The 13281-nt window shown below is 44.6% G+C and overlaps 1 protein-coding gene across 10 annotated transcripts in view; it reads left to right on the plus strand.

Moving 5' to 3' along the window:
- The first annotated feature begins 11 nt into the window (after positions 1–11).
- The window catches only part of USP37 (ubiquitin specific peptidase 37), a 65924-nt gene continuing 52654 nt past the window's right edge, over positions 12–13281 (plus strand). For 6 of the 10 annotated variants that reach the window (XM_084805749.1, XM_084805773.1, XM_084805795.1 and 3 more), the window contains exons 1-4: positions 118–443; positions 4399–4607; positions 5779–5947; positions 6173–6273. In XM_084805749.1, coding sequence (XP_084661875.1) covers positions 4452–4607; positions 5779–5947; positions 6173–6273 — 426 coding nt within the window. In that variant the 5' untranslated portion in view covers positions 118–443; positions 4399–4451. Of the gene's footprint in view, positions 444–4398; positions 4608–5778; positions 5948–6172; positions 6274–13281 lie in introns of those variants that run through there. The other 4 variants (XM_084805756.1, XM_084805784.1, XM_084805764.1 and 1 more) reach the window with 3 other exon arrangements.

Raw genomic sequence — 13281 nt, forward strand, 5'->3', positions numbered from 1 at the left:
CGTGCGTGGAGGTTCGAGTGTCGTCACTTGGCCTCGCGCGCTAACTACAGTCTCGAGCAAAGTTGCTTCCTTTGCTGTAGATACCTACGAAGAAGAAAGCGAGCCGGCCGTCGCCGTGATGACGTAGGGATCTCCCTCTTCCCTCCCCTCGCGCGGTTGTTTTTTTCATTTTTTTCCCCCGACGTGCGTGTTTGCGTCAGACGGACGGTCGCGCGGCCGATCTGGTTCCCGCCATCTGCCCTTTCACTAAGCTAAAGGGAGGCCGGGCCGGATTCGGTCAAGCCAGGCCAGGCCAGGCCAGGCCGGCGCGTCCTGGGACTAAAGGACAGACTACCCACGGACATAGAGCGAAGAAGGCGGCAGGGGCAGCGCTGAGACTACGTCAGCCCCCGACCGGTCTGTGGAGAAGGTGGAGGTAAAAAGGAAAGCCGCCGCCATCATCAGTGAGTGGCCGGGCAGTGGTGATGGCTTTTGGGACTGGGTTGGAGGGGTGACTGACTGACTTTCTGTGAGGGAGCTCCTCTACGGGACCGGGTGGGCTGAGGAGGCAGTGTTAAGGGTGGTGGTTGAGTGGCGGATGTGAAGATTGTAGTGGGTCTCCGTGGTGTTTGGCGGGGGGGGGGGACGCTCAGCCGTCACCTCACGCCCTTGACCTCAGCCTGGTCCCTTAGCCCACCGACTCCCTCAGACCCTGTGCGGCTGCTCCAGAACTGCACCTGAAACTCAGCCTGCCCAGGGTCTTTTCTCCAACTTCGGCCCGTTCCCCGCGGGTTAATCTCCCTCCCAGTCGCACCCCAAATGCCTCAAAGGCTTAGCAGCCTCTAGAGTTACCAACTTACTCGCCCTTTAGCAGTAGCCTGGCATGCAGAGATGAGGCTAGCGAAGCTGCTTTTCCTGGCATGCAGGTGGAGCTGTGGGAAATGCGGCTTCTTGCCCGGTAATCTCTGTGTGTGCTGCTAGGCTGCTCCAAAACACACAGGACTAGGACCAGCATAAAAGGTGGTAATTCTGATAGCTAGTGCCTCCCTTTCAACTAGTTGCTTTGTGCTCTTAACAATATGTTCTTCTTTTGGGAAGAGATTGCACCCATCTGTTGTCCGATATTTAGACTGGAATCCTAAACACACTGTGGAGTAAGCCCCTTTGAGCACAGTGGGGCTTCTGAGTAAACATGTGTGGGAATGTGTTGTTGGGCTCTATGGTTTTAACTTTCGCCAGTTAGACGTTTGCTTGCAGCAGCCTAGCAGGCACTTCCCACATTTGACTTTTATATCAAGTCAATATATTAGGTGCTGTACAGTCTCAAGAAGACTGGGTCCCTGCTGGTTTCACAATAAAACGTTAACAAATGCAACAGAACTGGCGAGAGAGTTTGGTGAAGGAATAGTAAGGATGGACACAGATCTGTATTAGGGCTTCTCCATCCCCTTCATGCCAGATAGTATTCCTATCTCTCCCTTTGAACTCATGCCTTTGCAGTGGTAGTGCATGTGTTGAAAATCCACCCTGCAGAACTGATGTCCTTACAGGCACATGGTTTGCTTTAAACCTTTGTAGTTTGCGATCTATGTGGGACTAGTGGTCCCTATTTCCTAGAAATGTATCTAGCTGAAAATTTCAGCTTCTTTTGTATTTGTTAAAATGTAGACTGGAATGCTGTTCTGTTTAAAACACATTTTTCTTAATTTATTTCATAGGAGATGTAGTGATCTGGGTATCTGCTTTCTCTGTCCAGTGGTTTGTCTGGGTTCTTAAGAGTAAAAGCTGACTGCAAAAAAGTATTTAACTGCGTATGGCCAGATCATTCAGAGTGCTACACTCTTGTAGCCAAATCCTATGCAGAGTAGGGCATACCTAAACCATTGAAACTGGTGGGCTCAAATGAACCTAACTCTATATAAGATTGGTCTGTTAAAAATTAAGGAGCAATAGTTTAAGTCAACAAAGTCTTGCTAGTATTAAAGCTCTAGGTATATAAAATATTTGGAGGCTATGAAACTCAAACATGTTTACCAAAATTATTTTGGCATGCTGAACCAGTAAGAATGTTTGGGAATCATAGTTCATTTCATAGCATTTCATGAAACATCCCCATAGATAAGTTTTTCATTGCCTTCTGGGAAATTAGCATAAATAGGATAGACTTGGGAGGGAACACTTTTTATACATTAATAACACTTCAAATGTAGACACTAGAACATTGTGGTTGGTTCCAGACTCTTCAAATGTTTTTTTGGAGGATGTTAAGTATAGGCACTTCTTGGATGTAGTTTCATTGACCAGATTAAATAAGCAATTATGACTTGTGGTCAAATATTAAAGTCAGAAACATGTCCTATAATGGCCTTATCAAATAGCATAGGATTGCACCCTTAAAGTATCAAGAGAAATGCCGCTTGAATTTAAGGATTTTGTCACTTTTCCACTACTCTGCTTTACTCATATATGATCAATTTGCTTTTAATCTGGGCGGTATCTGATCAAACACTACTGGTAATGTAAATTACATTCCACTAGCATAAGGGACCTCTAAATGCAACACCAATAGTGTTACCAGGCATGACAGGTTTTCCAGGTAATCCTGTCATGCCAGCTAACACCATTGGCGTTACTCTAGAGGTTCCTCATGCTAGGACAGCATAATTGAAAACTGCCCAGTGTGTTCATTTTTTACAGTGCAATTCTGTGTATGACGGCTCAGAAGTAAGCCCCAGTAAATCAATGAGACCTGCTCCTAGTATTTATGGCACATATGGGCAACCTGTGGCCCTCCAGATACTGGACTATGGCATTTGCCATGCTGGCTGGGGCTGATGATGGGAGTTGCCATCAAAGATCTCACCCCTGGTATATAGAATTGCACCCTTAATTTCACCTTGAAAAATAATTCTTTCTACCCTCTCTATATTCATGTGCGTATGTATTTACTTACCCAGCTGCAGCAATTTCCCTTTTCCCTTCATGTCTATGATGAAGTGGGCTCTTGCCTACTTTGTTAAGTGCCTGAAAACGCCTGGTGGTTTTTCTGCCCATCATGAGACGACTGATTGCTAGAAATAGTTTTCCTGCCCTGGCATTGTTTTATTTATGTAGATTTACAGTCCACCCCAGTTTAAACACCATAGTAAAGTAACATAACAGAATAAGGGAGCAATCCTATGGTTGCTAGACAGTGGCTAGACAGCCATAAGATATGTTGTTTTCCAGGAACTGACCTCCCTGACTTCCGTGCTGCCTTGGAGGCAGTGCGGAACAGTCCTGTCCTCTGCGCTCGCACGAGGAGCATGGAGCTTCCGGAAAGAGGTGTGGCTGGGGGCGTTCCAGGGCGGGGATATCATAACTGCCTGTACAAAACCTATGTGTCATGCAACAGCCTCCTTCCCCTCTCCGTCCTCCCCACGGCTAACAGCTGCAATCAGCTGTCTAGCTGAAAAAGCAGGGCAGGAGAAGCATGGAGAGAACGACCCCCTCCATGCTTCTCCTGCCCTGCTTTGGATAGGCGGTCACCTTGGAGGCCTGTCTAGATAGGATTGCTCCCTAAAATTCCATTAAGACAGATTAGTAATTTCATTGAAATACAGCTAGCATCCCCATTATATATGTAACATCGGTTTTAGAAGTTATTTTAATTGATTTCTGTTCGAGTCTGTGTAAGTAGTAGTTCTCTAAAAAGTGTAATGTTTGGAGCCTATGGGCATTATTACAGTATTTGGGGTTACTGAGCTGTCTGTAATGTGTGGGAAGGAGATGGCGTCCCCTGTGCTATATAGTCTCGAATTTAAGATTAATAGCAACATACAGTGCTTGGGATGGGAGAGAAGGAATGAATAACTTCATGGACTTCATCAAAACTAATTTCTATTTATAAAACAAATGAATTCAAGTAGGATTTTGCGTAATTAATTTTAAAATTGTAAGAGTTTCTGAGAAAAATGTTGGCTCTTTTGCCCATCACATCAAATTCTACCATGGCTAAAATTTGGGTGATACATTCAAAGTGCCTCAGTTTCAGTCGGTCCTTTATTAGATTTGTGATGTGTATTACCTCCTTTGCACCTTTTTAGAGATAAGTAACACTGGGTGTATGTGGTCCTCCCATCCCATCTGCAACCACCCATGTCCCTCAAATCTGCCCTAGAAGGTCCACCAACCCCCTAGAGCAGATCTGGGGAGCACAGGGGGGAGGGAGAATCCATTACATCAGTGGTGTCCAGTTTACTAGCAGAAAGACACAATTGGATAGAACCCATTGAACAGTTTTAAGGTAACCTTGTGATGCATATATTCATATATCAGAAAGAAAATGTACAAGTTCTTTGATTTAAAATGATTGCTTAGGGTTGAAGCTGATGTTTATAGCATAGCTCCTAACTTTATACTTTTCTTTTTAAAAAACAGGCTTTGTGTTTAAAAGCAAATTTCATTATTTTCAAAAATAATTCGTATGAAACATGACTCCGCTGAAACTATGGGGGTCTATTCGCATGCGCAGTATACACACTGGGACTACAAAATGGAAAGAAGGGTCATTTGAAATTGTGGATAAGGATAGCAAAGTGACTCTGGCGGTTCACTACAATGCTGGAGGAATTCCAAAGATATTTCAGGTACCTCAGAATTCAAAGGCTTTTTGTTCTAGTAACTCATGAATTGTGTCTCTATGAACAATTGTCTTTTCCATGCCCATTTAGCTGGCACTTGAACTTTCCTCAGAGACTCATTCTTATTTCTCCTTTCCAGAACACTGTTCTGTACTGTACTGTGAATTATTCAGGTGTGGACTGTTCAGCAAACTTATACAGCAAGGAAGATATGAATAGCTTTAGACCTTGGTAGAAAATAAAAGTTGGATATGTTAAGTATTGGGGTGCTGCTCTGACTGACGGCATGGATGATCAATATTTAATCATAGTATCTAACTGAATTTTTCCTAGTTGTAGTGTTGAAAATTCTTATTGAGGGTTCATTGTAGGATCCCATACCGCTGTATGCACTATTCCCATGATAAGCTGCTACTCATATTGTCAAAACATGAGAATTTTGTATCCAAGACTACAGTCCTATGCACATTTACTTGGGAGTAAGCCCTATTGGACACAGTGGGATTTACTTGTGAGTAAACGTGCATAGGATTGCGCTGCTCAGCTGTCTGTCTGCTGGTGCACAGCATTTCCTTTACTTTTATCTAACGACGTATACCCAGTCTAGTCCAGAAAGACATCCAGCTGTTTTGTGTTCTGCTTTCTTTGGGAAGTAATTCTACAGGCTTAAAGAGGATGTATTGTGGTTTGGAAGTATTTAATAGATAGAAACTAAAAATGTTCCATTGGTGGTCCTTTATTATAATCAGTATTCTCAATTCTGTACTCACTTTGCACAAATGCAGCAATAATACAGAAACATGAGCCTAGGTAATTTGTTTTTTTAAAAGGGCTAAGTAGGAACTGAAGTTTTGGGGTGGGATAGCATGTCTTGACTGAAGAATAGGAATGTAATCTTATGTTGCTATATTATATATAACAAATGTAGGTGTTGATCAATTTGCCAGTGATGGTTCGTCCACTTCAGCAGAAGCCCTCCCCATTGTGATGAGACTGCATAATGTTACAGTGTGGTTAGAGCTTATACTTGGACATGCGTGGACTCAAATGAATAGACAGTCTACATCAGTGGAGAGCATATTTAAATGCTTTTTAAAGTATCATTGTGAGGAAAAGCTCCTTGAAGATTTAACTCTTTTTAAACTAGCCACCAAAATCGCTTTTATTTTCTTTCTAGCTAAACCATAATATTAAAAATGTTCTTGTGCGACCAAGTAAAGGGAAATTGTGTTGCTTGATGATATCACTAAAGGATACTAGTTTCCTGACTGTGGATAAAATACCCTCCAAAGATGCAGATGAAATGAAACTATATCTGGAGGCCATTCAAAATAGGACTCATGCAGGTTAGTACAAAATAAAGTTAGTTTTAACTGTAGGTTGTGTCGAGAGGGAATACTTAGAGCTGACCTCAGTACTTGTTTAAAAAATAAGCAGTTTTTTTAAACAAAAGCCTTTTATGCGTGTGTTTTCATTAAGTGATTCTACTGCTACAGGAGAAAAAATCAAATTGCAGTAAATATATGAATTTTAAAAATAAAATTGAATTTGATGGTATGTTTTTGTTTTAGCTGCGAAATCCTCCCAAGGTTCTGGTACTTTTGGAGGTGTTCTGGGCAACAGAGCCACACAGAAAGATTCTAACAGGCAATTTCCATACATTGAAAACCAGGTATTTTAATCAGTTTCCTCTACTTCATTTTCTTATGCTCCGCCTCTCTATCTTTTCTGTGTGCAATAAACATTATGGTAGAGCAATTAGGAGTATTACAATCACTTGTATTTAAACCACTTGAATTAGCAGGAAGGAATAGTGCTACGTTTTGTGAGCCCCTCATATTGAGTTGGGGGACAACACTATGTATATGCCTTATAAATTAGCTGAGGGGGATGTGTTTGATCTCTGGGCCCATTACAGCTTTTAAGCTTGCCAATGGGCAATCCCAAAAGTAAATAGTTGTGTGCACATATTTATGCTTGTACTTGTGTGTCCCCACTCCCCAATATGGCAATAATGGAATGGAGCAGAAGAGAAACCTCTATTCCTTCTCCCAGAATGCACAGAGAAGTATTAACACAGGAAAAATCCTCCTTGCTCAACCTTGATAGCAGCAGCATTCACCTTGGAATAAATGGCTTTATGGAGCCCTTTAAGTGGTGGAATTGGATTCTACTGGGATCAATATGGTGATATGGTCACGGAGCCAACTTTAACAGCCCTAAGGCCTGTCAATAGCTTGTGATCCCAGGTTACTCTTACCACCATATTTAGTCTTTCAGAAATTCTCTCAAGCCATGCCTGTGGATGCACTTCCTTAGAAATGTCACTCCAGGTTATATGGCCCATAGAAATGAGGCAGGAGCTAAATCAAAGGCAGAGCTAAAGTGGAGCCAAATTAATGGGAACCTCTGGAGATTAGTGAAAAGCCTGATGGGAAGAGGAAGTAGGCCAAGATTCTCAGCATCTTTTTCTGCACTGTTTAGGAGAGTAATTCTCCAGGTTGGTGTGAGGAAGGCATCCCACAATGGTTATTTCACCCTATCGCCCAGGCAAAGCAGGGACCCACATGACTGAGTTTTGAGTACTCCATTGGTCCGAGGCTCTTCCTTGTCAGTTTGTTCCTGCTTTTCACCCAGGACAGAGTTAGTTCTCATCTCCTCCTATCTCAAGCCTATACTTTATTTTTTCTTACCGTTTTTCTTAGTATCTTCAGTCTCCTTTAAAAATTGTTTTTTTAATTCTTCTGCCGTCTTTTCTTGTTTCTGTGCCATTTACCTATCGCTCTCTTCATGGCTCCCCTGGTGAAGAAAACCAATTTATTGACTCATAGGAGAGTCAATAGGAAACCATCAATGTATAAGCATTGTGTATTTTTAAATAATGTTTTAATGTATAATTTTACTGTTTTAAATTGTACCATTGTACATTGCCCAGAGTGGCCGGGTGACCGGCCAGATGGGCGATTAAGAAATGAAATAAATAAGCAGACGGCTTATTTACCTCACCTCCCGCCAGAAGCACAACTTTGTCGACCACATCCAGGAGGGTCAGACAAGAGATTACCAACTTACTGGCTCTGGCTGCCTGCTGAGACTTGCAAATGCCAGAGAGGACTTACTTCAGGTCTCAGGAGAGGCAAGAGTCAGGGTGCCTGTGTTCAAGGACTGTGCTACCCTCTTTCGCAGCACAGTGGAGCCCATGCTGGATCTTGAGTCAGGCTCAGAACAGGAGAAGGACTGAATGGAGCTGTAAAAGCCAGGCACTCCAACAGCCAGGGTGAAATCGAAAGCTTCTGTTCTGAGGTTTCCCCGTGGAGGTTTCCTGCCAAGTCAGACAGGCGGCCATTTTAAGCAGTGGCATTGATTTCATCCTGCAAGCAGAGACATCTTCTCTTTCAACCCTTCAATTATACAGACAGGGAATAAGGAGTCCTCACCGTTACTGATATGGCACAACTGGATAAGTCAGTTTTATCCCAAATCACTAAGGCAGTACTGGATAACTTGACAGATCATTTATTAGAAAAACAAACTGTGAGGTCAAGCCATGTTGCAAAGCATACCAGAAACTCATGCACATCTGCGTCTTCCTCCTCTCCCCTTCCTAATCCTAAATATAAGAGTAAAAATAATAATAAACGTTCAAAATCAAAACAACCTAGCCCTAACCATAATCAGCATTCTTCAGCAGGTTCTAGAGGGGGGATTCACCTGACCCCCATGCTTTACAGCCACAGGTCTCACTAATAGATCCCAAACAGCCAAGGTTGTACCCCACCATGACAGTGATTCTTCTGTCATCTCAATCCAGGAGTCCATCTCTGAAGGGGAAGAGGGGGAATGGGCAGACATTGAGATTATAGAAGACTCTTCATCTGATAGATTATTTAACAAAGAAGATTTTTTACCTTTATTGTCTAAAGCAATTGCCTCCTTAGCAAGTGACCCAGCACAACCCGAGAAACAGCTATTGTTATCCAGAGGGGCAACGATGTTTCTAGAGCCCAAGCCAACAACCAGAGAAATACCCTTTCATAATTCCATTAACAAACTAATGAAGGAAGAGTGGAAATCTCCCCTACAGGAGAAAAAAGGGAGGGAATACAGCACGAAGATTTTACATACTTCCACATGAGGTGATGGAAAAACTGAAAGTTCTTTTAGTTGACATCCGTGTGGCAACTTTGCTCTCAAGTGCTGTAATGCCCAAAGATGGGGACATTCCCTTGAGAGACCACAGAGAGAGAGATTGTCTGATACACACATGAAGCTTCGGCCTTAATTCTAAGGGCTTCAGCAGTATCGTCTTACTTTGTGAGAGTGTCTATCTTGTGGATAGAAGACACAATAAATAACAAAGATTGAGATCAGACCACTTTATATAGAGGACTAATTAAGCTCTCTAAGTAATTAATTAGCCTTCCTGGCTAATGCCACACAAGATGCGCTCCAGTTTATGGGCTGCTATGGAGCAGCCACCAGTGTAGCTCGCCGTCCCATTTAGCTCAAGCACGGGAATATAGATCTTCCATCCAGAGCAAACCTTGTCACTGTTCCTTTCACAGGAGCACACCTTTTAGGGGAAAAGGCCTTAAGTTATGTGTTCATTGGAACCAAAGATAAGAAAAAAGTTATGCCTTCATCCTCTCAAAGAGAAGATAAAGAGCCCCCTGTCAAGCCTTATATGTCCTTTTGTACATTCAGGAGCATTAACCAGTCTTCCTCTCGATCCAAAAGCTGCAGGTTCCTGAAAGCAGCATGATCTAGTCCCCACTTGCAATCCAGAAATGCCAACTCGTTTAACTCCTCCATCAAACCCTCTTCTACCTTCTTGCCCTCCAAGTCTGATGTCAGGGAACCCAGTGTAGAGGGAAGGCTTCAGTGCTTCTTCCCAGCACGGGAGCAATCGACATCAGATTGCTGGGTTCTAGACACCATTCTCAGTAGTTATCACATAGAATTTTGGAAACAACCCCCTCTGTAGTTCATCCCATCACTAACCTCATGTATTGCCCCTGCAGCAGGCTTTGAACTCTTAATTTAGAGGTGCCAAGGTAGTGATAAATCAGATCCAGGTTTACTTACAAGGAGATACTTTATTGAGTACAGTCAGCACACAGGCGTACCCAGTGGTTGGATCAGACAGCTTCTCTGAACCCAGAGCCATGGGGTAAAATGGGCTTTATACCATACATGTCAGCAGTGAGGCAGCATGACAACAGCAAGCATTAATTAGCATTCGTCTGCAGCTTTCCCAGCATAGACACCTGCAGCTCAGCATAAACATAGCTTCACTTCCCAGGCACATCTTGGTAAGACACTCCACTAGTCAGTATGGAATATGCTTGAGGCCACACTATCACTCTTTGACTCATCCTGGTAAATCAAGAGGCCTGTTAGGGAAAACAGCAGCCAACTGACCAAAGTCAGAGAGCATCTAAGCCCCTCTAAAACTATTAATAGCTTGGTTCAGGCCTGGGGCCTTACATCCATTGCCAAGAAACACATGTCAATTACAGTACAGCACCATCTTCAAATAGGAGCACTAGAACCGGTACCTCTTCAAGAAAAATACAAAGGCATTTATTCCGTCTTCTTCATGGTATCATGCCCCCATTGGACTCCTCCTCCGAGGAGGAAGAGTTAGAGGCCTCAGCAGAGGAAGATGCCCAGTTCCTGCCAGGGCCTGCACTGCAACAGGGGCCTGAGTCCGTGGAGGAGCCTGCTGAGGTCCCAGCCTCTCAGGAAGAAGGGGACTCTGCCTCAGAGGAGGAGGCTGAGCAGCCCCCAAGTCCCAGGGTGTGATGGAACCAGAGGAGGCAGACCCAACTCAGGGAACCTTGAGGAAGTGCCAGGCTGCAGCGGAGGTCTACTCAAGAGGAAAGGGGCTCCTCATGAGCATGGCTGTGACCAGAGAGCTGCAGCTGAGCCCTGGGTGGGGCAACAGGCTCTCCTGTTAAAAAGTCTTCAGTATCTGTCTAGGTGGTGTTGGAAACAACACCGTTTTGGCTGTTCTACTGCCTTGTACTTTAGTGCCCTTTGGACTCCTTCTTGACTTTGCTTCTGGACTGAGTGATGTATCTGACTGCCTAACTGTGTTAGACCCTTTGCCTGTCTGACCACTCCTGCTTTGCCCGACTCCATATTCTGGACTGATTGCCTGTGCTCTGGCCCTTTACTTGCTTAATTGACCACTCTCTTGTCTACATCCCTGCACTGGCTAGAAAAGAGCCAGGACCCAGTTTCAAGCAGGACACATGGTCCTCAGAAAGGGCAAAAAGCTGGAGAACTGGATTGGACCTCAAACACCTGAACACATTTGTCAGGTACAAACAGTTCCCTATGAAGACACCTCAGACCATCAGAGAAGCACTTCACAAAGCAGCATATTTGATGTCAGTTGACCTCACAGAGGTAGGTGTACCTGCAATCCCCATCTCACCTTTTCAAAGAACATCCCCGTGCTTCGCATACCAGAAATGTCATTTCCAATACAAAGCAATGCCATTTGGCCTAACCTCAACACCCCATGTATTCACCAAAATCATGGTGCCCCTGGTAGCTCACCTCCGGCTAAAAGGTGTGAATATTTATCCATACATGGACAATCTTCTCATCTGATCTGTCTCCGGTCATAAAGTTTCCCAGGACCTGAAAATAACTGTCGAATGCCTAGAATACCACAGATTTGTCATAAGCATAAATAAAAGTCACCTGACACCCACCCAGATCCTTCCACATCTAGGAGTGCTAATCAACACCACCAAGAGCTTCATATTCCTCTCCCTGGAAAGAGTAATCAAATTTCAAGACCAAGCAAGGGCAATGCAACAACAGAAAACAACCAACTTAATGGATGCAGCACATCTACCAGGTTTGATGATCTAATGCCTCGGCATCCTTCCATGGGCCAGATTGCACTCTCGTTCCCTAGAATGGTTTCTGCTACCCTTCCAAGAGCAAATAACAAAGGAAGGTCACCACCTTGTAAACCTTCCTCAACACATCAGAGACTCTCTTGGGTGGGGGCAACACTTCCAAAATCTACAGCCGAACACCCTCTTCCAGGAGCCAGACAAAGTCATGCTGGCCACAGATGCCAGTATCGAGGGATGGGGAGCCCACTACAGTTCTCTAGTAGCTCAACAGAAATGGAGTGCAGAAGAAAAACCCTACAGCATCAACTGGCTGGAGCTCAGAGCAGTTCGTCTGGGTCTGAAATCTTTCTCACACCAGCTGCTTCACTCTCACATCCTAGTAAGGAAGGGCAACACCATGGCAGGAGCACACATAACGTGGCAAGGATGTACAAAATCCTGCTCCCTCCACCTGGAGGTCCAGACTACACTGTTATGGGCAGAGCAGAATTTAATTTCCATCTGAGCCCAACATATCAAAGGGACATTGAACCATACCATGGACTACCTAAGCTGACAACAGATAGAACTCTCTATCTGTTCTATCTAACCCTATCTGATAGTCTACATCCTGCAGTCTTCCAGGAAATCCAAGGCCAGTTCAGTTCACTCACTGAACCTGTTCACCTCCAGGCACAACCACGAACTACCAAGATTCCTTTCCCGACTGAACACCAACTGGCCAAAAGAAAGATTCTATACTGTTCTTCCAGTCCCTTTGTTAGCCAGAGTTCTGCAAAAAATCAGGAAGGAACAAGTGACAGTCATCCTAACAGTCCCCTTCTGGCCACGAAGACCATGGTTTTCTGAGATCCTAGCCTGAGCGCAGCAAGGGCTGTGGTTCCTTCCACAGAAGTCAGACCTCCCTGTCACAGGGTTCAGTCCGCCATGCAGACCTACAGTGGTTCAAACTAGTGACCTGGCTACTGAAAGGTTCATCTACCTTTCCCTGTGCTATTCTGAAGATGTCATAAACACCGTATTTGTCAGGAATGCCCTTGCTGTCTTCTGAAATCTTCCAGTAACCAGAATCAACATGCAGACAAAAGGGCTCTTTTCCAAGGCTTTATTTCCATTCAACCTAATGAGGCTTACAGATGCTAATTGCCTGAGACTAAGTGAAAATACAGAGGAGCAGCCTACCAGGGGAATCTAAGAATAGGGTGTCAGTTGGTCTCCTTTTGGAGAAAAGTGCAGCAAGTCTCTGAACTTACAGAATAGGAGGGGAGAGTCCGCCCCATCCTGTGGGGCCTCGGGGCGCAGCTGTTGTCGTCGCGCCTGTCGGGCTGAGTGCCTCCTCTCAGCACCTGCAACCTCTTGCTTGTCTCTGCACCTGCGCCTCACGTCTAGAAGCTCAAGTCGTCCTTCCATCTCCATGCCAGGGTCACTGTCGCTCCCAGGAATGTGAGCGGGGGGGGGGGGGGCTGTCCCTCCAGCTGCGCCTCTGAAAAGCGAGCGGGTTCCTCTCCCATGGATTGTATCTCTTCCTCAGAATCAGAGCTGCTTTGGGATTCTATGGGCTCAGATCCAACCCTGACACTATTTGCCTCCTGTAAGGATTCTACCACCAGGATACACAAAACAACCTGGAAAAGCCTTCTATAGATGGAGTAAAAGAAAAAAGTTCACACCTCAGGCTGCAGATATCAAAGAATTCCTAGGCTTTCTTTGGGAAGGTCTCCAAATGGTGCTGAAGCTGGGTAGCTTACACAGACAGACCTCAGCTCTGTCGTTGGTCCTCTCCAAGCCAGGAAGGCAGCCAG

Source organism: Heloderma suspectum, chromosome 1, assembly GCF_057233095.1.
Source record: "Heloderma suspectum isolate Gila_16-S chromosome 1, 16-S_ref, whole genome shotgun sequence".
Classification (NCBI taxonomy): Eukaryota; Metazoa; Chordata; class Lepidosauria; order Squamata; family Helodermatidae; genus Heloderma; species Heloderma suspectum.